The following is a 27,417-nucleotide window of genomic DNA, read 5'->3' as shown; positions in this document are numbered from 1 at the left end:
CTTGTTCCGGCGATTCCGTGGAGAGCCCGTGCCTGAGGGGCCCCTCCCACGGGAGGTCCCGGCGCCCGCCCTTCCCGCCCCGCTGAGGCACCGCCTCTCCCCGCCCAGCAGCGCGCGGGGCCGACCGGGGCTGCGCAGGAGCGGGGCGGCAGCGAGGGAGCGGCCTCAGCGCTGCGCAGCTCCCGCCTCCCCGGCGCTCTCCTCGCTCTCTCTTTCCCCGCTCTCTCTCTCCCGTGCCTGTGAGTATCCGCCCGGCTGCCTGCGCGGTTACCACAACAAAGCCGGGAGAAGAGGGGGCCAAGGGGGACACGGTAGCGGCCGCTGCTTCTTCCCGGGGGTGTCGGCCGGGTAGTAGGGCCTGCGGTGCCTCCTTGCCACGGAAGGTGCCTGCAGGGCGGTTGGGGGCGGTTGGGGACGACGGGCATGTTCCTCCCCCGTCTGCGGTAATTTTTTCCCGAAACAAGGTGGGAGACGTGTGTACGTACGCATTATTTTTAACCGTTATATAATTTTTTTTAAAAATGGTTTTAATTAGCTGTATTCCTGCTCGCTCCCCTGCCTGAGCGGCGCTCACGTAGGTGTCCCCCGAGCGCGTCGTGCGCGCTGCCTTTGGAGTGCCGGGGCTGGCGTTGAGCTGCCAGAGTTTGGTCATGCCGCTCTGAGACGTGTGTTCGCCCCACATCAGTGCCGTGTCTGCCCGCTTTACTCCTCGGGGAGATTGGAAAAGAGGTGGGAGATTCCGTTCTGAGTCACCGGCCCTTGTTGTCGCCGTAGCAGTCGGCTTTGGAAGAGACTTGCAGAATCGTATGTGCTATCAAAGTTACCGGACTTTGAGAGACGCAACTGGGCATTGATGCCCAAATAGAGTTCAGAGCGGTGTTTTGGTTGGGCTTAATTAGTGGGAATTAAGTCAGATGTAATGATTATTGCAAACAGCTTCCCTCTAGCATGTTAATCATAGCATGGGTCACGTTTCCACACTTTCTTCAGGACACATGTGTAACTCCCTCTGCCCAGCACAGGGCTGTGTTCTGCAGTAATGGCTCCCAAAGTGGGGCTGCTGTTTTGAAAAATAACTAGCCAAATCTCTTGACCCCTCTGGATTAGGTTGGAAATCAGAAATAAGGTAGTTCTGAAACCTGGGCTGCTGCAGCAGAGCAGAGTACTGAATTAATTTAAAAGACAATCAGTGAAATGCTATAACAAAATGCAATATGTGTTGTCTTTGTCAAACAGTGGGTTTTTTTTCTGGTGTTTTCACAGTATTTTAAAATGTAGCATGGTTTATGGGACAACTTAAAGTCATATAATCTTTGTGCCTGGCTGAAGTTTTTCCTTTGCAAACAGTTTTTTGAAAACTGGTTTAATTACAGTATGCAAATACTTGCACTTTTACATTTTTACTATACAATAGAAATAAAAAAAAATCTAGTGTTTGCATTTGGATGTGTACATGTTTTAAAATTGTGTGGCTAAAATTTCTATGCAGTATTCATAAAAACACCAGGACAACAATGTGGGCTGGCATGAATGTAATAAAACCAGCAGTGCTAGATTTCTTTTGTATCCCTGCTTGTCTGTATTGAGGTGCTCAATATAGTGCATAGAATGCATTGCACACATTTTTGCTTCTTTGAAAAGATAGCTAATCTCTCTATTTTGGGTAGAAAGTTGTGGAATTGTCAGTGGAGCGAGAACAAAGTTTCACAAAGTTAAGTTCCTCAGTGGATTTATTTGAAGACTAAAATGAAGTTATAGTTGCTAAAAAATAAGTAAGCTTAAGAATGGGTTTGTGAAATAACTGGCATTTAAAAATATAGTTGTCAGAGCTTCGGGCTCTGCTTCTGGAATGCTTCAAGCTCTTTCAACACTTCCTCCTGCTTTGTTTGTTTTTCTTGTAGTGCATATGTTGTTCTTTTGGTTTTCTAAACCTAGATAATACTTCAATGGTTTGGAGTAGAAACCAGAGAAAAGGACAAGTAGTTTGGGCACATTCTATTCCTTTTCTTGTAACTTAAAGCTGTTATGACCTACTGGGATTTTTGTTCTGGTTTTTGTGCTTGCCTGTGTTTAGAAGGGCATTCAGAGGGCCCTGTGTTTCTTCATAAGACTTACATGGGCTCAGTGGGCCATCAGGACTGCTAAGCCTATTGAGAGTTTGAATGCAATTGACCAATTCCTTGAAAGGCTCAACCCAGGAACACATAAAAGTGCAAATTTTGTAGGATGGGTGGCATATTTTGTAGGTTATCTGTGACGTAGGTTACTGGATCATCTACAAGCTTTTGAAAGTCTGCCCTTTCAGATGACATATTACACCTGAAGCTTAGATGTGTGTTTTGAACTGCTGTGCCAGACTCTCCCCCTTCAGTTGTGGATGGCCTGGTTGAATACATGTTGCCCCCAAATTTAAATCTTCATATTGGACAGAAATAATCTTCATAGACATGTACCCGTATAGAAGGAGTGAGAAAACAAAGTTGGGCTTTTACTTAGCTCTTCACCATCGATGCCGGGCAGTAGAGTCTGTCCTTTTCTGGGCTTTTCATACCTGTTCTATATTATCGGAGGGTTGTGGCTATGGGTCACTTTTCGGAAAGATCAATACCAGTGGCCAGTTTTCCCCTAGCAGCTTGCTGCCTTTTAGCCTTTGAGGTGGCTGGAGTTGGGTCTCTTCTAGGTAGTGAGGAATTGTGTGGCAGCAGCCCCATGAGACTTCAGTGTGGATGGTGTCACTTATCCTTGTAGAAGTGGAAGGCCTTCCAGAAGCTGGTGCTACTTTTATCAACCAACATGTGATTCCTTGTCTTTATTTTCGATTGTAATTGTTAGCTTCTTTTCTTCCTGGGTTTAGAGGATTTGAGAGTAATTTTCTTGGGATTCTCAGCAATGAGTGAGTAGCCATGGTCTGTTTAGACAGAGCTGATGGCTGTCATCACTCCCCTCATTTAACCTCAGTGTTCTCTGACCCAGCCTTTCTGCTCAAGAGGTCACAAGGTGACCTTTGCTGAAGAGCCTGAAGAACAAATATTTAATGTGTTTCTGCGAGTCAAATCCTGGAACTGCAGATACACACTTCTCAACATAATGTGTTAATGTATTGCAGCTTTTCACAGTAGAGGAATGGCTTATTTTTGGCTCAAGAGGAAATATATTATCTTTTCCCCCCCTTTTCTTCCCCCCACCATTTTTGCCTGTTCTCTCTCCTCCCTGCCTTGTACATTAACTTGAAAGACTTTGCCCAGCACCTGTCTGTGCCTCTTTGGTGGTCATGTGCTTTCATTTGCTCTAACCATGATGGCAATTGACTGTGTTCCAGGATTTTCTAGTGCCCATTGGCTGAACTGAATTCTTACTTGAAATAGCTGTGAGACTCAGGACTTTCTGTTGCAACTCTTTTTAAAAGACTCAAGAGTGCTTTGAAGCATCTCCAGGGAGTCTACCTGTTTGAGAGAGAACTGCTGTTCTGAGGGCTAGTTAGAAGTTAATAGACTGTATCTTAGAGCATACGGGGGAAAATCCTTCCATTGTGTCCAGCAGAGAGAAGGAAGGATGCAGAACAGCTGTAGCAGCAGGTATTGTGCTCTGAGCTTGGAAAATCAGAATATCTGCTAAAGATATTTAGCATATATTTAGGTTGTTTTATTCATTGAGAGTTAAGATAAGTAGTTTCCTAAGAGCTATATTTCTTCCTTTGCATGCTTTTTTGTTCTTAGTAACAAATACGAAAGCTTTAAGAGGAGGTAAATAGGGCTGGTGGTTTGTCACACAGGTTTTAGACTAGTGTTTTCTCATGTTTCCCCTCTTTTGAACAAACTACCAAAAATAAAACTTTTCTTATCCTGACATTTTTATTGCTCTCTTCTAGATGTTTTCAAATTTGTCTTTTTTGTTTGTTTGCTGGGCATTTTTTAAGCTTCAGTGAAAAATGAGAAAGGAAGGAAGAAGGAGGCAGTTGTTGTTCCTTGAGCATTTTCAACCTCCCCCAAGTTCCATACAAGGGCAATTTGGCAGTCAGCAGGTTTAGAGGGGCAGGATCCCCGCAGGGGAAATAATGAGAATGTAGAATAAGAAGATTTTGGAGTGCTATAAAGAACACATACTATTAGTAGTAGAAGTCTTTCAATGAAAACACTTTCAACCCTAAAACAAAGGTGCCCTATTGGAGCTAAATACAATATTATACTGAGTCTGGTGCTTTACATGTTTTTTAATATATCCTCAGATGAAGCCTATTTTTTGTTGTTGTTGGAAACATAGTATTGACTCATCTTGAGTGCATTGTAGCTGTGCTGTATTATGGCCTTTGTGGTGTTGTACAGGATACACACAGTAACATCAGACATTTCAGATATAGCCCCTAGGATGTGTCAAGGTCTTGTTTTCCCCTTCTATTAAATACCAGAATCTTATGATGATGTGGGAGCATTTAGGCCCTTCAGATGGTGCATAACATGCAAACTCTGAGTGTGGTGTTCTGCATGCTAGGATACCAGATAGGGACAAAACAGCTTTCCTTGGAGCATGGTAGTCTGCATGCTAGGAACTTTTATGTTACAAGATAAAGGAAAAGCCCCAGTTGTCCTCTCTATATAAATCACCCTCTTCCTTGGTTATGAAATTAGAATGCTTAAAAGAAAAGAAAGTTGGTCACTGCTTGTACCTGAATGCTGTTTTTCTTCTCTTCTATGAGTTATTTCAGTACTCTTAGATGCACAATTTTCAGATGGTGTGCGTTTTAAAAAGTGAAAGATTTAGTGGATAACTTCAAGTTTTAACCAAGTTTAAAACACCTCAAATCTTTCACTGGGTACTTAATGTACTTCGTAAGTGTTAGTTTCTGACATTCAAAAATGTTTTCAAAAGGAAGGATATGCTGAAGCACAAACCCACATCTAAGTCTGTATCCTCATTACATGACTTTTTATGTACCATCCTACCTTTGTAGAAGTTACTTCAATTCGCTGTCATGCCTTATGGCCTGCTCTTAGGCATTGCCTGCAAAAATATTTCAGGTGGTGCTGTAGTTGTCAGGTTTGCAACTGGCAGGGGAAAAACACCCAATATGCTTAGTGTGATTAGGGTCTTGATCTGTTTTTTGACATGGAGGAGGATGTCAAAATGCTGCTTGTTCTTTGGCTAGTGCAGCAGCAGGCAGTGGTTGATCTGTGCAGGAGTTGTGTGGTCTATGTTCTTGCAGTGTCCAACTGGGAAGAATGTGGATTTGGTCTCAGTAGGTAGTCAGACTCTTGGTGTGTCAACCCTCTGATGAGAAAGTATGGGTCTTTAAAGCCCTGACAGTCAGACTGCATGTTCACCTTGACTGCTTGACCACTGCTTTCTGATCTTAAATGGGTCAGGGATTGAAGGGATTAAAAAGTGGTATAAACTAGTTCTTCCTAAACTAGGAAGAGCTGCAGTAAGCAAGAGACAAAGACAAAAAGGGTGTTCTTGGCTGTGGTAATGAGTGATTGTTACAGTTGCAAGAAAAATGGGTTGAGAGGTAGAGAATTACATGGGGAGAAAAAATACTACATTAAAAAAAGATCTCTCAAATAAAAAGCCTGCTCTTTGGAGTTGATCATGCTTGTGTTAAAGGGTTTTGTGGCAGAAAGCCACAAAAAATCATGTGTTTTTTGGTAAGTAAATACAGTGGTCACTAAAATTAGTATTTGGCTGTAATAATAGGTTTTTTGGGATTTCAGAGTATCTATCATTTGTTGACTCTGTGTTTTAAAAACAGGTAGCATAGCAGAACTCTGGATTTCTCGCATAAGTAAAATTACACTCTGTTGTATATAAATGGGTGTGAAATTGTAAACAGAGACAATTTATTGATTTGGCATGCTTTATCAGCAAAATTACTTCTTCTGTATTGCATCATCTTGGCAAATTCCAGCTCTGTTGCAGATGCTCTCAATGCAGGAGTGGAATAGGATTCGAGAATACCATCTCTTTTTTTTGCATATCCTCTTGTTTGTTTTTAATGTGAATGACAGAATTCATTAATCTTTAGTTTGTGAATGATTGTGTGTCAGTGAGACATGGCATGTTGGTTTCCCATTAAGATGAAGGCTAAAATTGTTAGGGACTTGTACCAGAAGACTGAAATATGCATTTGGCAGTGGAATGACTGCTGCTCCTTGGGCAGGGCCAGACTGCTAAATGATCTCTCCTGTACTGGTGGTTGCTGTCTGAGAAGCAGTTATGTTCCAGTCTTCCTAGGAAATGGCCCACTGGCAGGCGAGCTATTCGTGAATCCTGTAGAGTGGGAAGATATGTGCTCTCTGGCTGGCATGAAGAGTGGAGAGGAATGTACAAGCTTGTTGTGATCTTTTATCACCTTTTGTCAGCTCTACACTGCCCTTATGTCTTGAGTTAAATCCCATCCTCACTTCAGAGACTGTTCAGAAGAGTCATCTGAGAAGCCATGGTGTGACTACACATCATAACCGACGAGCTGCCATTAGTTCAGTCACCTTTGCAGGCGCAGCATTGCATAAACTAAAAATACATGGATGTGATTACGCTCAAAACGTTATATTTTAAGCTATACTAAAGATCTCAGCTATATTAAGCTATCCTAGTTTGTCTGCATCCACCTGCAAACCTTTCTGCCTTAGTCCCTTATGCTCTTGTATACAACAGGGCTAGCAGTATTTCAGATCTCTGTTTGAGACAAGTGAAACACACCACATGCCTGCTTTTACAATTAGTCATAATATTTCCAGTTATGAGCTGGAGAGATGCTAGTTCCTTTAAGTAATAAAAGCCTCTCATCATGGAGATAAATGGTTTTATTTTTAAACCCCACTTCCTGTATTAATTTTCTTCATAGAATTGGGTTTGTTCAAGTTGTACTTGCTAAATAAATAATTAATGGTCTATACTTTACAGGTTTTGTTACCTTCTGGTTTAGATTGCATGAGGTAGAAAATTTAATTTAAATAATGTGTTACTCTTTTGATTGTTTTTTATTTTTCTATTGTGCATGCTGTTATATATTAAAATGTATTATCCTTTTAAACAGCTGCTCTAGAAAAACTTTCAGGAATTCACATGATAGTTGCACATTGTAGGCTATGCAAGCTGCCTGAAGCCAGGTATCACAAGAAGTGAGGTGAAGTGTGGAATCAATAGCCCAGATGAAGTGCACCTGAACGAATGTACACAAGATGGGTAAAAACCAGGAGGGGCAAGAAGCCATGGTTCTATGGGAAAACCATGGTGTAGCTACCATCACAGAAATGTGATGGGGTGATTATCATGGCTGGAGTGGTGCAATGGATGGTTATAAGCTCCTCGGGAGGTATATGGAAGGAAAGGGAAGTGTCCCTCTGCATGAGGGACTATTTCAGCTGTGTGGAGCTCAAGGATAGTGATGATAAGGCTGAGTGTGAGTGAGTGAGAACCAGGGACATGGCCAATAAGTCAGTCATCCTGAGGGGTGTCTCTTAGGGACCACCCTGCCAGAATGAAGATGCAGATGAAGTATTCTGTAAGCAGCAGGGTGGTGGTTCATGATGGCTAGTGCCTGTTCATGTGCAAGACTTTAACTTGCTGGATATCTGCATTCCCCAAAAGTGTTTTACTCCTTTGTAGCCCTTTGAAGAGCTGGGTGCTTCCGAGAGTTATCTTTGTGGTCCTGAAAGTTGATCTCTGCTTCTGTTACTTAATAGTGTTTTCAGCTTTATACAATATCGAACCATAATAAGTCTCTTTGCAGTTCTTTGGCTTTTTGATTCTTAAAACCCTAGGCTGTTCCAGACTTCTTAGTTTTATATTGTGATTTGAGGAGCATATTTTCAATTCCTCTAAATCAGTATTATTTGAAAAGTGGCAAAATATCTGAGTGACCTTTAAAAATTCTGTATCTTGAAGTAATTTTTAGCTAGAACCTTTCCTGGAAAGTCCTTTTTCCCACCTTTGTTTGCCATGGCAACAAACTATATGTGGTTTAAAGGAGACCATCCATCTTGTAAAATATTCTGGTTCTCCAGCCTTGTATAGTTGTTTCCACTGTCTTCATGTTTTCTTTCCTTTGGTCTAAAGAATGTTTCATATTTATTGATTGTAACTTACTAAATTTGTGTGAAATCTGTTGTAAAGAGTAGGAGAAAAGTGACTCTGGCTAGGTGAGACTGGTAGTCTTTGTTACTGGCTAATTTTGTTTGGTTGTGGGGTGTTTGGATTTTTTTATTTTAACTCTCTCTATATACTACTAATGAGTGGAAACTTTCATATCCTGCCACATGCATAAGATAAAACACCAAAAGATTCTGTAAGAAGTAGGCCATAATAAAAGCAGATTTGTAGAACATAATGGTTAACATTGAAGTCCTGATGTCTGCAATATTATGTATTTGGGCTATCCATGATCTGGTCCCATGGACTGAATAGTGACTTCTGGTTTAAGTGCACTGGTTTCATGCCTGGATCACATTTTTTAAAGTCTAGGTTCATCTGAAAGAAATAAATTTCCTCACTGTACTTTGTAGTGTGAGTTACAGAGGACTGTCACAAAAAGCAGGCTCCTTGTGCAAACTAAAACATGAGCACTGACACACCCTACATCTGTGTAACCTTGGAGCCATAGATCTTTTGATGTAGATTGAAATTTCTCCTAATTTTAAGTGCTGAAAGCCTGACATGTATATGGGTGTGTCAGCCAAGATGATGACTACTGTATACAAACAAGGCTTAAAACATAAAATTCCAACTAATGATAGCTCATAAGTGGCTCTAGCTTCAAATGGCTCTAGCTTAAAGGGAAAAAATAAGACACTTTAATTGCTTGTTTGTGATAGTTAAGATTTTTTAGCCACTAACACTGACAAATTTGCTTAGAAGTAGTAGTTTTGAAATTGTGATGGGTTGGCTGAAAGTAAAGCTTTCTGGTCTAAGATATAAGCTGTGTGCAGTAAGGTTGAACTAAGTTTTACTGAACTCACTAGGGAATTGTCTCTAGCAACTTCATGTAATTAATTGCAGAATTATAAATTACTAGAGCTAAAGAGTGAAAAGCAAAGCTATTATACTAAAAGTGTACTTGGATCTGTTTTTACACAAATCTTTGGAAATGTTTTTGATGCTTGCAGGTATCGTATTTCATTATGGACCGTTTTGAAGACATATCAGATGGTGAAGTGGATCATGCCTTCTTTGACAGTGACTTTGAGGAAGAGAAAAAGAAAGCTGAAGAAAATGGGGAAGATATAGAGAAAGGAAGTACAAAGGCAGCTCTTGCAGACACTGATTTAGTTTCTAATTCAAAGGATGAAAAGTGTTGTGAGGAGGAAAGTGAAGAAAAGCAGATAGATTTGCAAAAGGATCAGTCCCTAGAAAATAGCAAAGATCCTATTGAAGATGCTTCATTTTTGACACTTTCTCCAGCTGCAGAGAAGGCAGGTACATCTGGAGCAACACCTGCAGCAAACACAGGAACAGAGGAGATTGTTCCTGCTGGAATTCCTAAAATAGTTAAAGAAGGTGAAGAAGATTACTATACAGATGAAGAAGATAGCAGTGATGATGGCAAAAAACAGAAGGTTAGACTGAAGTCAGCTAAGCAACCAAACAACATAAAAAAGGCTAGCAAAAAATATGCTATCAGCTCCTCCTCTTCTTCTTCCTCTACCTCGTCCTCCTCCTCATCATCCTCAAGTTCAGATACAGATTGTTCTGACACAGATTCTGATAGCTGTTTATCAGATTCATCTCATTCTTCCTCAAAAAGGAATGCTTGTAGAAATGCTCTTTTGTCTCCAAAACAAAAATTCAAGTCAGTGATGAAATTAGCAGAAGGAAAACCAAAATTTGGTGAAGACCTGGAGGAATCTGAAGACACAGTGACTGATGTAACACCTCTGTCAACTCCAGACATCAGTCCTATCCAGTCTTTTGAATTTATAGCATCAAATGATAAGAAACTAAAAGTAAAGAGACAGGAAAATGTGAACCAAGAATTATATGGTAATTTTGAGAATTTAAGTACAACACTAAATGTGCAAAACCTATGGGCCTGGGAAATTCCATCTTATATCTGTATCTTTTTTCATTAGATTCCGAGTTTGATTGCAGATATAGTCGAAAAGTCTTGCATGATGCCATGGACCTGAATCAGCTTCTGAAAGGTGATTTTTAAATTTTCTTTCTACAAAATACAACATCTGCCAGTTGTTGAGAACAACTGTGTTCTATTAGAAGAAAGTGGAGTTTTCATATGCCATGTGTGTTTTTAAAACTGGTTGCTGTTTAAGTGGTATTGATCTAATTCCTTGAATTCTTCTCTATGTAATAGTACTGATTCTGCAGTAGAGAAAAGAAGCATATGTTGGTTTGCATATACCTAGAAGTAAGATACACAGATAGGGTGAATCTAAAAAAGATTTGATGTATTAATGAATTGGGTAATAAAAATGCACATGTATTTCAAGGTATGCTGGACTATGGCAGAATTTGATATCTAAATTAAAACATCATCCTTTCTGTCGAAAGGCTGGATTATCAACCTCCAGAACTGAAAGACAATCTAAAATTTCATTTCATTGTAAATGGTATTTATATACATAAACTTCTAGTACCTTTTTGATAATTAAACAGAAGTATTTGAAATTCTTTTCTGAACTGGGTGTCTGCCTTCTAAAATACCATAGGTTGAGTAAAGGTATTTTTAAAAGAAAAATAATAGATAATCTTTACTAAAACTCAAGTGGTTGCTTCTGGCTAATAGACTTTAAAAATCTTAATAATGAAGCCTGAAAAAATGTGCAGTCTCTTTCCCTGCATACGTTGCACATCTCCATTATGTAGGGTGAAAATGCCCTGGGTGATGTCATGTATGTATTTTAAGGTCTACATGATACTTTTGCATTTGTTTTCATGGCCCAGAGTTTTCAGTACTAAAGTCTGTGGAATAAAAAAGGTTTAACTCAAGAAATTTGCTGATCTCAGGTGAGGAAAGCCTCTTGCAGATTAAGTCTGGTACAGTCTAAGCCGAGTTTGCTGTGCTGAAGTAAGCCTGGCATGACTAAAACTGCATGTGTTGTGTTTCTTCACTTTGCACCTTGCCAGACTGAGCTTCTAGCGAATAAGGATTTAGAATATATTGTATACATGGTATAACCAGCTTTTAAGTAAAAAATGAGGATTTTACTTGTATGGAAATTCTTCTGATGTTAAGAAAAGAACTCTAGCCTTCAAGAAAGGTAGAGCTTTTTCTCATCTCTGACAGTTCTTGTGCTTCAGCCACTCTTTCATACTAGAAACAACCAGTTATCAAAACATGATGTCAGAAGAGGTGTTGCTAGGCAATTGAAATTATGATGTCCTACGTCATTATTTGTTCCTAGTTAGCAAGAAGATATTTATTGGTGATTACCAATAGATTCATCTAATCCCTAAAACAAATGGGTATTGTTGGTCAGAGTAGGTATTCTTAGAGATGAATCTCTGTTGGGGAGAGGAACTTTTTTCTCAAAACTGAAAACCAATTCTAAATAACAATAATAAAGATGGAGTAATGAGAAGTAGAATTCATATAGTCTAATGTTCCTGGTTAATGTGTATATTACTCCCAAGTGCCTCTCTAAATCAGCAAGCACAACATAGCTTAATTAGTTTGGGCATTTTGAAGTTTAAATAGGGCAGAATTATTAATGTTGGAAAGTAACTACTCTGGGAAAATAGGAGCTAATCGTATTCTGAGTTATTGCTTACAGATTTTTTTTGTACTCATTAGGGCAAAAAAAAGTGCAAATAATTTTCCCCTACCCACCAGTCTCCAATAAATGTTCATCAGAACTGCATAGGCATAAACATTGCTTCAAGTGAGAACACTGCAAGCCCAGACCTGAGTGCATGAAAAAATGGTTAAATAAACATGATTTGTTTTAAAGTATAATACTCTTCCAGTATTTTAAACCGATGAAGCATTTTATTTAAATTTTTTGTCAAATATGCTCGTAATATAGCTGGACCTAAGCATTTATAGCAGTCATACTGATTTAATTTCCCAAGGTCCCCAGACACTTGCATAATTTCCATGTAATCTGTTATTGTGTTGTTTCTATGGAGCACACAGTAATTAATTTTGTATGATTATTCACATTACCAGTGCATACATTTGGGAAAACTGGAATCTCTTGTATTAAAAAAAGAACAAAAAAAAGAAAAGAAATTTGTTCAAAGAACAAGTTTTTGACTATCACAAGAGTCTGGTTATTTATTACAGTCAGCAAAGTGGTTTGTGTATCTTAAAGCAGAATTAATTTGAAGCATTTAGGAACTGTTGCAGTTAAAAGTAATTGAATGTCCTTTACCTATTTGTGTTCATATTGAAAACTATTAATTTATAAGCATTTTAAAAGTTGTATTAGACAAAAATTTATCACGCCTTTACAACTCCTAAAGCTATGCTTGTTGTTGATAAAAGCCAAATTTACCATTATACATTTCTTAATAAGGTAAAATCTCACAAATAACATAGTTCTAGTTGGAAATCTCATAGTCTCCCTGCTCTATGTTGCACTTTGATTATTTTTAGATGGGTAGTGCTGATAGCGGGTGTGATTATAAAATTTCAGGTAGAAATACAATTTTTCAGTTGTTTCAGGATGTTATATAGATCTTTGTATGTAACTGTTTTGTGATTTGATGATGTTTCCACTATGCTATAAACCTTAAAGATATTTCAGAAAATGAATAACTGAAAGCACTATTCTAAACCCATACTAATAAAAAATGTCAGAGTTATTTCCTCTGCTCTACTCTTGAGTAATCTGAACACAAAAAGAGAATTAAGTATGGCAATGCAAAGAAATAGATTGTAAAAGATTGTTTTTGAAGGTAATTTCATAAATCGCCATGTTAAAAAGCTGAGAATAAAACAAATTGGAAAATTTTCTGATGTTCTTTTGATTGGCCCTATAAGTCTGTGCAGATAAAGAGATAGGTTAAGTGTAGGAGTGTGAAGTAAATACTTTTCTATCTCAATCCATTATGCTACAGATTTGCTCTGTCTTCAGACAAATCTTATGATTTCTGTAGTTCAGAACAAAGTTGTCTACTAAAATTACTCTGTAAGTCTTTATCTAAATTTGTGTGGTATCAATACAAGGGGATAGCACAAGGTATATACAGTGCTAAAAAATTTATTACTTTGTGTTTTCTTCTCTCTAAAATGGGGTTGAAGTCTCACAGAAGTGTCTGTAAGAATTAGTCTGTAAATCCATGGTATTTGCTATTATTAACTTGAGGAGGTGGTGCAGTGGGGTAAGTAGGGCAATTGGCCAGAGTTCTATCCTTGAAGCTCTTGCTGACCTCTGTGCTGATAAATCTTTTTGCCTCTTCTATGCCTTAGATTTTTAAAATAGTCAGAGCTTCCCCTGTGAAAAGCTCAGTAATACAAATACCATTATTATGAAAGTAAAAGCACTGTGTTTCTGAATAAAATCTATTGTAGAAAATTAAATAGCAGCTTCAACTGAACATGAAGCAATCACTTTAACCCCCCGCCCCCTGTGTAATTTGTCACTCAGGAAATAGAACAAGTTTTTGATAACTGAAACTTCGTTCTCTTTAGGGATGTGTTATCTAAGTGCTCATTCATGCTGAACTGGTGTGTTTGTAGAAAAGCTGCTATCTAAATTTAAAGCAGACTCTACAATATACACGTACCCAAACTGTAGAGTTGAACTAAGCATATATAGCTTTTCTGGGGAATTCCATTTAGTGTGTATGTTCAGAGTTTGAGCTAATTTTCTATATGTATGTTTATTCATATGCTTGGTTTTCACAGGCCTAGAAACTCATGTTGAGGTGGAAGAGCAATTGCTATCTTATTCTTATATTTAGAGTTTGAAAATAAATTGAAGATCTGTGAGATTATGGAGAGATACAGGCTTCCCCAACATCCATGAGAAACTCTGTAATTATGGGGAAAAAAAGTGCAGTGCCTGTAAGAGATCTTTGTCATGATATCAAGAGATAATTGGCAGCCCTATTTAAGCATGTTTAAATAGGGACATTTTTCACCTGAAAAGGACATTCTCCTTTACTTAAAAAAACACCAAATCTTGAATTTTCCAAAATCTCTTTTAAAGTGCTCTGTGGCCTACAATAATGGATGTTCTAGATAGTATTTGTTTAGAGCTATCACAGGGAAATAGTTTCACTCTTAAACTACTATGTATTGATGAAGAATCGTGTTTTATTTAATCCTTTTGTACTTTTCAAATGTGATACATGTGGTAGTGTAGCAGTATGAAATAAAATATCGGTCAAGTGTAAGCATTGAAACAATTTATTTTGGGATTGCAAAAGATACACTGAAACATGCATGATTTTGATTTTAGCCTTAATGCCATTAGGACGACTGTATCATCCTGTCCTAATGCATTTGACTTGCTAATTATAAGTTGTATTTTATGTAAGGTTTGGCCTTTCTCATTCTGCAAGGTTATTTCAATGCTTAGAAATTGAAAGCAATAAACAGCTTGTTTATGGCTTAAAAAAAAAAGTCAGGTATCTCTCCATGGAAACCAGCTTTCATAGAAATCCTGTGAATCCATGCACAGTATGCAAGTTGTTCTGCAAATGCTGCTGCTTATATATCATCTACCCCAAATTACATTTAAGGTCTGACTGACAGTGAAAATAACTAGTGATTTAGTTAAATTACTTATTACCCACTGATAGAATATGTATATGATAGGTAAATCATATTTCATTGTTCCAAGACTTACAAACTCCTTAGAAACTTAAAATCATAACCTTAAACTGTAGTTATCTCATGTTGTCAGTGGCCAATGCAAAGATAGGTAAACCATACAAATGCTTAGGCTTTGTGATTAAAAAGTAGTGTGGGTGCATTGATGAATAAATCATTGAAATAAATATAAAACTCAAAGCACCTGAATTATGTAACATGAACTGTGCTACCAGTATTTAATAGCATTCAGAATCTTACTTTTTTTTTTTTGCTTATCGATGGTGAATTGTCCCTGGTTTTGTGGGCATGTGCTGACCTCACTTAGACACCTACTGTCTTTGCCATGAAAGCAATGTTGCCAGTGAGTAGTAGCATGAATTCAGTGCATATTGGACATACATTCCCACTGTGGATTACCTAATTTTCTGTCATAGCAAGTGTGTGGAGAATAGGAATATGGTACTGTATAAATGATGCTTTGCAGAGGCATCATTTTCATTTTCAGGTGACTGGAAGCAATTCAGGGGTCAGAAGTGTCTTTCTGAACCATGGAAAGAATGTCACCTCTGCTTCAGGAAGACCTAAAAAAGTTTTTCCCCTCTGTTTTCTAGATTTTGTTTCTGTGATTTATTTGAACATAATTTAAGGAGTGGTGATTTCTTCTGCTTGTTTTGTTAGAAACACGCATGCTGGGGTCTTAGTGATGCTCTTCTACTAAAATGATGCAGTATGCATTATGTTGTCTTTTTCTACTGAACTTTAAACTCTCATGTGACACAGTTCCTATGGAGATCAGCATTGCATTTGTGTGGTTTAAAAAAAGACTATCTATGGGTAGGGTCCACTAAGTTATGGTTTGCTTTGCTGTGGTGTTTGCAGATTAAATTCTTCCTGAATATTGATCTTAAGCAAGTAAAACATAACTCCAATTAATTAACAGCTTGAAGAACAACAAACCAGGTACTTGTACTGTGTTACTTGATCCAATGCTTTAGTGTATTGCAGCAGTGTTGTAGCAAAAAGCTGTTTGTGAAGTTTCAAATGGGTTCTTGGGTCATATAGAAGGCTAATAATAATATCATTTGAGGAACTGGAGAGTTTTAGATTGATATTTTCATTCCATCCCCTTGAAAAAAACACTTGGTGCTGCATGTGTTGTATTGGGTCTGAGCTTCTGATGCAAAATTAATGAGTCCTCTGTAATTCAGCCATTTATCAGTAGATTACTTATTCAGTTTTGGCAGTTGTCCGCTAAGGCTTCACTGAGTAACTTCACCACAGAACCTTTGTGGTGTTCTTAATTCTTTCACTGTATTAATATATTTCTCTTGAGTTGTGATAAATTCAATATTATGACTGTTAGCAAGCTCTCAGCCTCAAAAGTTGCCAGAAAGCTGTTTGCAGTAGTAAAGTCAGTTAAGACTACATTAAGAATAAATAAAAAATAATGAGGCTAAGAATGAACAACATATTGAAGAAAGTGGTATAGAGTCTCTTTCTGCCTGACACAAGTGGGAGAGGCTATTTTGTGGTGAGGTGATAAAAGGTGTGGATGAGGCACTGTAGAAGTGATACATATTCAAAGGAAAAAGGCTAAGGAAAGGAAGAAGAAACAAGAGATGAATGAAAAAAGTCTGTGATGAGGGGGGATGTGTCAGAAGAAGCTGAAAGATGAGAATAAAGTTAGTAAAATTTTGTCCTTGCATATATAAGTAGTGTCCAGTAGAGCAATGCATGGGTATGGACATAGATACATATTCACTTCAATTGCTGGGAGCTTCTGGTAAAATAAGGGGTGTTCAATGACACAGGAGTTGCATACCACTACCCCCAGGAGATCTGAGTGATAAAGTAATACAATGCTTGTTGAGCCCTGTGTGTAGCAATAGCTTCAGGGTTCCTTGAATCCTTGTTTCTAGTAGCATTTACTGACCAATTTTGGGATAAAAGGGAAAGGTCTTTGTTCCATGTCATTGCTTGGGTTTTATTTTTCATCACACCTAACAGCAGTTTACCAGAGAAGTGAACAAGTCCAAAAATAGGTAGTAAGTAATTATCTTGAAGCATTTTAAATATTTTTACTGGTTATAATCAAAAGTATATACAGTCTCTGCCAAAGTACAGACTGCGGTCTTACAGTGAATTTAAAGTCATTGACCACTGAAGGCATAAAACCTGTATTTCTAATTGAAAAAGTCTTTATTTATTACATTTATTACAATGTCATTGCTTTAAGTTGATTTTGACTAGTTGTCACCTTCCACAGAGGCAAAAGAATTGTTGGAAATTTGTGCTGACAGTCATTCAGAAATTTAAATGTCTCTTGTAATACACTTCATCATCAATAGCATTGATGCCACAAAGCTAGGTCAAGACTTGAGTTTAACAGCTGTTCTTTGTCACAACCGGATTTCCACTTTCGCATATGATGTGCAGTCCTCTTTAACCCACGAGATGCTATGGATATAAGGCAAAAGGTAAAATTACCTTTCATAGCTCCATAATAATAAAAATATCAATTATGTAACGTGGTATCTTCAGATAGTTGTTCAATTTACTTTCTTCTAGCTGTGTTCTGCAGTGCTAGTTTTGCTTGTTCTTTGCAGTAAAGACATTCTAAAATGTTTTCTACTGTGATGTACGCTGCATTTTCTGCTGCAGATGTATGCTGATGTGAATTGTGTGGCTCTAGTTATTTTCTTTGCAATTCTCTTTGTTCCTTGTAGGTTTATCCAGATGAATCTCATTCCAGGTTTGTCTCCTCTAATGGTGTTGATGGCTCTACTAGTTTTACCTTGAGAATAACTTACTAAACTGTAGAGATGTTTTTCAAGACATTTATGTTGTATTAACCTGTTGGTTAGCACACTTGATCTGTGCTAGTTTGCACTGTTCTTGGTTTTGAGGTGATTTGCATCTTCTCTTGACGAACAAAAGCAGAATTCGTTTATGTGTGCAACCTCACAGAGCTGCCTGGGGACAGTTCTTGCCTACATTGGCTAGCATACTGATAGTGCAAGTTTATTAATTCCCAGATGAATGTTGAAATTCATGAAGTGTTTGGATTTTGCATTTTGAATACTGTTCTTAAATTTCTCAAAGACAGTAGCAATATTTAGTTGCATCAATTCCGAAATAAAATCAGTTGAGATCCTGTAAAAATATTTCATTTCATTTTGAAGTAAGAAAATGCTCTTCATTCTTTGAGTTTTTTTAACTGTTAGGCTGCCAGGCTGCCTCGGCCATCTCTTCCAAACAGATTGCTAATGCAGAAGTGTTTGCTGAGAAAATATTACTGCCTGCCTGAGTTTTTTGGTTTGGTTTTTTTTTCTTTCTGCTTTGGATGCTTGTTTTGCCTGTGTGGAACTTTTAGGGGTAAGAGTGAGGGATGTCTTCTGAAGGCATTGTGATATTGGAGGAGTGTGAGGAATTGCACAAGTGAGACTTTTTTGTCTGTGTCTGCTCAAAAAATCTGTCTAACCTAACCTGGTGCTGTCATTCCTGTACCATAGATAATGCAATGGTTTGACGGGGTAACACCATGAGAGCAAAACTCTTATACAGCAGTTGCCAGAAGACCTGCTGCAGAGCTTTAGAAAGTGAAGGCTTAGAAATAGGTCAACAGCAAAGCTGCAGTGGAACTGGCTCTGGCTAAGAGTGAACTTTTCTAGTTATCTTGCAATTGTGCACGTCAAGTTGCTGTGTATTTTTGAGCGTGCATTCTGTGTCTTGAAACCTTATTATCATGGCTTGATTGTTGTTTGCTTACTGTTTGAAATTTCCAAGTCCCAGTAATTTTTCTTTTGTTATGTGTGATCACTCATTTGTCTCCATCCATTAAATTTACTTTTCATCATGTCCTTTTCATTTCCTCCACCAATATAATGTAGACTTGCTTCAGGTGTTATCAAGAAGTGCACTTTGTGTCTCTGACTCAGGCTTCCCCAGTGTCAGTTTTCTGTCTGAAACATGGTTTCTATTCTGCCTCTCAGCTGGGATTGATACTTTAGATTAACTTGAGAGCAAAGTTTAAATATTTTTTTTTATCTGCAAACATCTAAATACTAATTTATGTTTTAATTCTTGGTTCTAATTTATGTTTAGTACTGGGTTCCTGAAACTGTCTTTTCTAATCTGCTTGTTTATTTCATTTTTTGCTATTTTAAAGCTTTCTTACAGTTGGATAAAAAAGAACAAAATCTAAGCATCGATCAGCCATCTAAAGGAATAAGGAAAAATTACTCGTTCACGAATGAAGAAGTAAGACAGATTGATCGGGAAAACCAGAGGTTGCTAAAAGAACTGTCCAGACAGTCTGCAAGGCCAAAGAGAAGCAGCACATTGAAGACATCTGTACCACCGCATAGATTGTACCACAGTGCCCTCAACAGGCAAAAAGAGCAGCAAAGAATTGAAAGAGAAAACCTGGTAAGTTTTGAGTGTGGACGTGGATCAGTAAATTGAGAGGGACTATCTCTTGTCAGATGAGCTGTTGCTAAATACTTAGAAATTTAATGAGGCAGCACATGGATCTTTAGTAGAGACTGCAGTAAGTCAACAATAAATTTCCACTACTATGGTGTTGGCATAATTGTTTATATGGGTGAGTTTCTTGGATTTTTGGGAGAGAGGTAGGAGTAATTATGGGTTTTTTTCAGATGGAAGTAGATTTTAGTTTATATGCACTTGCTCTACTTTGATATCATTTAAGAGGAACAACTGTTATTGTTAACACTCAAAACACTTGGATAGCAGTCTAACTGTTCATTCTGCTGTATGCAGCATGACTACTAGTCTCTCAAAAACAGGCTTGAATAAAATAGAACAATCATTATGATAGCATCAAACCCATTATATTTGAAATACAAAGTCAATGTCAGTTTTGGTTTTTGACTCATAGCTATCTATGTCTTTGAATATTTGTAGCACTCTGCCACAGTGTAATGGCAATTGCAACAGCTTACTTTACAGGAAAACAAAAATTCAGACTCACTTGTAGGGATATTGCCAGAGTTCTCAAATAATAGAAGTAAAACTGGTTTGAGTAAGATACTTTGAGTAATTGAATTGTAATACATACATGTAATGACATTTTCTTATCTCCTATGTATTTGTCAGTGTGTTTGGAAAAGACATACAGTTATAGTTAAAATAATTGGAAAATGTATACTGGATGTAATTTATTACTTTTTACCTTCTCTGTAAGTATAGGTTGCAATTTCCTTTTCTATACACACAGAGATACAGATTCAACAGGGAGAAAGTCTGATTGCCTTACTTGGGAAAAGCTATTACATTTTCATTCTTCCAGCTTGATTGTTAAAACTTTGCAAATTAGGAAAGTTTCTCCCCAGCTCCACTAGACTGCAGTTCACATTATACTTTAAAGTCTGAAAGAAATTAGCACAAGATTTTGTTATACATGTGTGATTTCTGTCATTGGCTGGGGAGGAAATGTTTTTAGGCTTTGGTGTGTTTAAATTGGTAGGAGGGTGTTGATAGTGTTTATTTCAAATGTTGAAAACAGGTCTTGCTCTACCACATTCTTGTTAATAAGAATATATTCTTAGGTGATGGGGGAGGAAGTGCTGTGCCACAGTGCCTCAGGATGTAACAGTTCCATGCTGTAGTGCATAATGATTGATGATTACAGTAAATGAACGTATAGGATATTTTAAAATACACTTCTGTTTACTCAAAGCCATGAGCCTTTTCTCATATATTATTGTAGTGTTTGTTCAAGACTGCCTTGCTTTTGCAACTTTTGGATCAAAATGTAGCAGACCTAGAGTCATTTCACATATCACTGCTTAAGTAGACCTTAGAGATGAATGGTGGTTGCATGAAGTCCAAGAAATAGTATTGTTCATTTACTTACTCATTTATAGTTTAGTTGTTGTCTCAGCAATGTGGGTGAACGTTTGATATGAGAATTAACGTTAAGATGTTATGCTTGTTTAGATTATAAAAGCATTTTATATAAACCATTTTATATGGTTTATTTTTTTCCTCAAACTCAGGATGATATATTCTGTTCTTTTTGGATCAGTGATTCATCAGTGCAGCTCTTCCATTTTGTTTAACTTTGCTATAATTTTTTAGTAATTTTGTTCATGCTTTTATTCTGTTTGAAGTGTTATGTACACCTAGAGCTTCACAGTTTTAACATACTGATTTTTGTAGCACTATGTTTTGCAAATACAAGTGTGACATACTTTTCTCTGAGACTGTAAATGGAAGAGCAGCCCTACCCTATTCATTGATGGTGGGGTTTTTTTTTTCTTTCTATTGGTAAAATATGTGCTTTACAAGCCTTTTTTCTTCTGGTCAGCAGCTTACCTCACCTTCATAAATTTAGAGAGGTGGAATTGGTGGAATTCTGTGGAACTTTCTTATCAATCTGTTTTCTCTTGCTTTGTGGGAATCCTTTTTATACAAGGCCTGAGGGTGCTGCATACAGGATATGGTGTTTGATACACCTTTGTGAAATGTCTATAGTAGAAGGATGCAGAGTTTTGTAAATAATTCAAGAAAAGAAATCTACAACTGTTGTCTCTGCAGGGGGTTAAAGAGTTTTGATGCAGAGATTTTTTTTTTTATTTTATTTTTTTTCTGTCATTGGCACAGGTTTTATAATTTCTTGTCCTGAAATTAACAATTTGTCTATGGAAAATGTTCATATGTTCCACCAGAACATTCTTAGAGTATTGCCAGTACTTACTGTTATCAGAAAGTTTGATTGCTCTTGCAGACATTTAGTATCAGAGATGATGCAGGAAAGTAAGTACACTTTTAGGAAACTAGAGAGGAATCTGAGTGGTTTTGTGCTCCCTAGCTTTGTGAAAGGGTGCCAAGAGGTACAGGGAAAATATGTTGTTCTCACAGACTTTGTTAGAAAGAGCAGTGATGGAATAAAAATATTGCTCTAGTGAACAGTAGTTTCAAAGTACTGGTTAGCAATTTATGGGAAAAGCACAATTAGCAAAACAGATGACTGATAAAATTAATGCCAGACTTTTGTACTTGCTTTTGACTGTGCTTTCATAAATGGAACCTACTTTTGGTTGCTTTTCAGAGCTAGCAAGTAGTGCTAGAGTGTGTCTCTTGCCAACAGAGGATGCTGTTGATTAAGAAAACATTCTACTCTTGTGTTTGAAAATAATTTCAATCCCTGTTCTTCAGTGGAAAGGAATTTAAGTGTGACCAATGTGTTACTGTGTTCCTATGTCTGCATATGTGTGTCTATCTCTATTGATAGAGTAATCATTTTCACCAGTGTAAATTAAGAGACTGAACTTCATAGACTATGCCGTTGAAACTTTTAATGGTTTATTGTGTAATGCCTGGCCTAAACAGGTAAGTGTTTGGGATCCTTGAAATACTGATTTGCAGTCATCACATCAATCAATTCAATTACTTCTTCAGAACTCAGAAGGAATTTATATATCTGTATTGTTTTCTAGTGGTTTTTTTTTCATTTTTATTAATTCATTTTATTAATTCTGACGAGGATTTAGGTGTTAGATGACCTCAGTGAGCTAAGCTGCAATGTTCAGTCAAGTTCCTAGGGAACAGTGACCTTTTGAGTTCACATTGGAATTTCACTGGAAGATCTTAGCAGCTCTGGTAGGGGCAGTTCTCAAACCTTAGCTCAAGATAAGGGTGTTCTTTTTTTTGTGGATATTTGGTCTTTCCATGCATTCCTGCACATTCTTCCTATACCTCATGCTATTATGCTCACTGCACATAAGACTCCATGTTCTTCACTCCCTCACCTCGTATTCCCACAAGTATACCCGAAGCCTTAACAGATCTAACTCTGATCCCAGTTCCAGTATATTGACCCTTCTGCACTAGTTTTTTTTAAAAATCACTTACTGTGTTTCTCTTTTCATTTACATGGTTTCCTGAGTCCTCTGTGCTGCAGGTTCATTATTACTTCTGGACACTACTTGCTGCAGTCAGTGGCCTCTACCAGCACAAGGATTCTTCAGGGAGACTTTCCATTCTCTTGCAGCCAGAGCTGCCTTTGTCCTGCTGGAAATCCTGAGTCTCCTTTAGAAATGCATTTATTGTACTGCCATAAATAAATGTGTATTTATTAGTCTCCACTAGATTTAATGGTGCAGATGTGCTGTCATAATTGGGTAGGGAGTAAAGGACAAAGGAGGGACAGTGCTTTTGGCCATCTCCCTACCTGGCTGACACCATGTACGAAGAATATTCCTTTGATCCTGTGCTATGCCTGCCCTGCCAAATGTGTTGTGCTGCAACAAGGAAAATAACTTCTTGGCATGGAAAGAAGTAGGAGGAGGGCCGCTGGTTTATCAGAGTTGCACCTGAGCACATTGTACTTTCCTTCCTAGAAGTATTCCATACTGCTTTTTCTCTGCCTTTCCTTTGTCCTGTCCCCAAGGACTAGCCCCAGAGTTAGAGAGCATCATCAGGCTTTGGATACTGCACACTTAGGTGGTTGTGGAGAGAATACCAGGTATGTTTAGTCTCACTGATCTCGCACTGAAGGAGAAAGCTGGACAGAATGCAGTTGTGAAAAACAATGTAATCTCTCACATGTGGTCATAGAAACTCAGAAATACTCGTTTTGCATTGATGACTCCTCAGAAACTCAAACACACAGGATTTTATATGGTATTTTCACTTACTGAGTTCAAAGGTGGTGTATGCCAAGCCAAAAGACAAAATGTTTAGTCTCAGTTCCTGAGACTAAAAAATGCAGTGGCAAAAGGTTTCCATGGCCTTGTCATAATGGGAAGCTGTCAGGATGCGGGATTGGCACACAGATGTGCATGGCTAAAATATTTTAGAGTTCAGTACAAAAAGAGTATAATTCTGTAATTATAGTATTTAGGCTATAGGCTCTTTGTGGTCAGATTTTTATGGTCTTCAGATTCCTGACCTGAACTTGAGATTACCATAGCACTGCTATGGTGTGTTCAAGGAAAGTTTTGAACACTTTGCAAACTGCTTAATTTTGTGGCATTTTCTTTTCTGTATTCTTAGCCTACTTTCCTTGTGCTATTGCCAGCCACACATGAACTTGATAGCTGTTCAGTTAAAAAGACTTCCCTGTAAATTGAGGACCTCTAAGAGTTTTCTGACTGTTAGAGTTTGTCAGGTTAGAGCTAGTTAATGCAAATGGCAATTAAAGAAAATGACATATACTTGTATTGATAAGAGCAGAAAGCTGTCCTTGAGTGGAGTTATCTGTTTCCCTTAGACTCTGCAAAGGGACAGCGTGATCACTAACATCAGTGACATTAGAGGAGGTGTAATATAAATAAATTTGAACAGCTGTCAAGGCACACTAGTCAGCTGATTAGGATTCACAGGAGGTGAAACTGAAGCCTTCATACTTTTAAAAAGCAAAGTAAACCAAGGAAAAATAAAATCTTTAACCTTCTCTCTGAATTTAGTTTAAGAGTGCTACATTTTCAGTGTTTTTTCCCTTCCTTCTTCAACATAGCTGTAGAAGACTCTGTACTAATTGTGCTTGGGGTTTTTCTTCTTTTTCTGACAGAGAGCTTTAGAATTACCTTCAGTGCTCTCCCAATGTGTCCAAAATTGAACTAGCAGGTTTTCTTTTGGCCCACTGTGTAGCAGCAGTTTTTTGTATTGAGTTTCTTCTCAAATTGTTGGCATTTCTGACAGTTCAGTCATCGACAAATATGTATTTTAGTATCTTTATAGATACTAATCTATGTCCATATGCCTAGATTTATAAAAGATTATTTTATTCCTAGAAGGTAATCATGCAGGAACACCTTATGTGACTTTTCTTTTTTAAATATTCTACTTCAACTGCAAACTCAGTATTAAAGTAAGAAGATGGGGGAAATATAATCCAGGGAAGTCTGTTGCCAAGATGAGAAGTCATCAATGATATGATGCTATATATGTTTTGAGTTTGAATCAAGAGCTCTGAGCACCTACGATGTAATTTAGAGCAACTAATAGCATTCCTGCCATTAGTGTCTGTTCCTCATTTTTTTTTATTCTTTAAAATTTTATTTGGAACATATATTTGATTCTGAACACCTGAGTTATGTTCTGTAATCTGATTCCTTTGATTGTTGAGATCAATGATGAAATTGCTATTTACTTCAGTGATGCAGGATTAAAGCTCCAGAGATTTGGTACTTCTGAAGAACAAGGAAAGTGCCAGGTTTCTTCAATTGATTTCTCGAAAGGAGAACATAAAGAATTAGTAAATTTATATGTATGACTTAAAAGCACTTTAGGGACCTCAAGATTGTATAGGGTTGGTAATAAAACCATAAAAATCAGATTAGTTCTGGGTTACAGATTTAGTAGGTCAGGACTGCCATTTCATTGTGTTGATGCATTTGTTTCTGTATGTAGCAGGCTGTTTTCCAGACAGCAAAATTCATGATCGAAAATAGAATGGAAGTTAACATGCCCTTGGTATAATCCACAGAAGAAGACAAGGGAACCACATGAGCTCTTATTCTCTAGAAAAGCTTTCCTTCGGACACTCCTGCACCACAGAATCTGTATCTGTTTTTATTGTAGCTCTTTTTTTTTTTTTTTTTCCCCATCATTAATGGTGACTTGATACTTTTCAAAATCTAGGCATAAAAGCAAAAGCAGACAATTTTATTTAAACTAGAATGAAGTGGGTGTATATATATATATATACATACATATATATATGTGTGTGTGTGTATGTATGTATGTATAAAAAAGCCGGTATGTTCAGAATCAAGCTTGAAATTACTGCAGTGTTAAGGTATGCAAATTCTGTGAGGCTGTTACAACTGAGTGCGCATCTCTCACAGGAAATTCACTTCTACAATTTACCTGATATTTGTGATGGAACTGAATGTATAAAGAGCTTCCATTTTTAATACTGAAGGTAAAATAAGTGATCTCTGCAAGTCTAAACATGCACAGTTGTATGAGGAGATGTGGATGAAGTTGTGAGAAAAATGTTGGCTATAACATTTAGAGACAAGTCTACCATTTCATGTTCTGTATCTGGCTTTAGTGAAGAGCTATTTCTAGCTGAAGTCCTTCCTTTGACTTTTGCTTACTTAGGTATTCCTGCTTGATGATGAACTGGCTGGCACTTGATGCAAGCACTTGTGGCATGTTACATCTGAGCCAAAGTCACTTGTCCTTTCTCTCTTGTGCACTCTGTGCAGGTTTCCAGTGCCCATGCATAAACTACCATGAGTTTGTAGGTTCCTGTTATAGTTAGACAATGACAACTGACATCCTGTAAAAACCATACTATTTCCTAAGTCACTTCTTGTAAATTTTTTTTATTCTTACTAAAAAAAAAAATAATCAGTACATGATTAGGTGTGCAGTTTAATGGTGATACAGTTTATTGACCATGCAAGTATACATCTAGACAATGCATCTTCTAAAGAGAGTTACCTTTAGTACTTTGGAGACTTATTGTAAGCACAGTTTGCATTCTCTTGTTGATGGAATGTATGTCAGAAGCTGGACCAGCAAAGGCTGTGTCATTGCCTAATGTTTGCAAGCCATCAAATTAATTGAAATTAGAAGAGAAAATAAATAGATCTATGTGAGGCCTCCACTAAAGCTGAAATATATTAAAAATGTGAAGTTTTTAATTGGAAGTTGCATGTAGCTGGTTATTCCCAATTTGTCCTCCTATCAGATCCTTTTTTTAGATTATTGAAATGTCTTAAACCGATAAAATGTGTTTCAAGTAGAAAAATTATGCAGAATAGGGAATTGTATATTTAAAATACTGTGTGAGTAGTTATTCCAATATATCACTTGCCTCATGATTTCCAGGGCTAATTTCAACAAGACAAAATGATGTCTGTATCAATAATTTCAAATAGAATCTCTTAAAATTAGATTATGGATAAAATGAAATCTCATAGATGTTTGTGCTTTCCTTTTCAAATTAGTTTCACAGAATTGGGGTCAGTATTCCTCTCTGGGCCTCATAAAGGACAATATAAAATGATCTGTTTGCAAACCAAAGATATAAAGAAAACCCCCAAACTTCTCATTCTTCTGGAAATTTAGAAGGGAGGACTAACCAAATGTAGGATTAGAATAGTGGAATCCATTTCTTCACTACCTTCGATGATAGTCACCAAATAGATGTATTGTTGCCATAAAGCACAGAGAACTATGAGGTACTAAAGATGTACTCAATGTAGAAGTGATGATGTGCAAGGGATAGTTACAATTTGTGTCGTAACACTGAGAAAAGAACTGAATAGCAGAGTAGCCTATGCTGGTCACCAGTGGAGGATCCTTTTGTGCACTGCTAAAAGCTTTGGGGCTTTTTGCAGTTCAAATAAAAATCAATTTGTGACTGTTTGTTTTGCAGCATCCTATTCATTCTATGTCTTTTTTGATGACATTTTTCTTCAATATTAAGGCTTTCCTGAAAAGACTGGAAGCAGTGAAACCAACAGCTGGTATGAGACGTTCTGAACAACTGAGGGACTATCACCGCCACATGAGCTACCTGAGTTCTTTACCTTCTGTAAGAAGGGGTAAATCTCCCTTGAGCCAGCTTAGTCCTCCAAGTAAGTATTTTGAAGCTGCAGATCATTGCATTTCTTTGCATGTGTTTATCTTTCTATAATTCAGAATTGTGAAGCGCTTACTGTTAAGAATATCAAATATATTCTTTGTCATCTTTAGATTGATCATTTATCAAATGAAAGTCA

General features: G+C 37.4%; 1 protein-coding gene across 3 annotated transcripts in view; it reads left to right on the top strand.

Annotated features, from left to right (window-relative positions):
- Positions 1-124: 124 nt before the first annotated feature.
- The window catches only part of CFAP97 (cilia and flagella associated protein 97), a 32,297-nt gene continuing 5,004 nt past the window's right edge, over positions 125-27,417 (top strand). Inside the window, exons 1-6 of one of the 3 annotated variants that reach the window (XM_058838131.1) lie at positions 158-239; positions 536-729; positions 9,099-9,972; positions 10,062-10,133; positions 18,879-19,138; positions 27,123-27,273. In XM_058838131.1, coding sequence (XP_058694114.1) covers positions 9,114-9,972; positions 10,062-10,133; positions 18,879-19,138; positions 27,123-27,273 — 1,342 coding nt within the window. In that variant the 5' untranslated portion in view covers positions 158-239; positions 536-729; positions 9,099-9,113. The other 2 variants (XM_058838132.1, XM_058838134.1) reach the window with 2 other exon arrangements.

Source organism: Poecile atricapillus, chromosome 4 (genome assembly GCF_030490865.1).
Source record: "Poecile atricapillus isolate bPoeAtr1 chromosome 4, bPoeAtr1.hap1, whole genome shotgun sequence".
Lineage (NCBI taxonomy): Eukaryota > Metazoa > Chordata > Aves > Passeriformes > Paridae > Poecile > Poecile atricapillus.
This window is presented reverse-complemented; position numbering and strand designations above follow the sequence as displayed.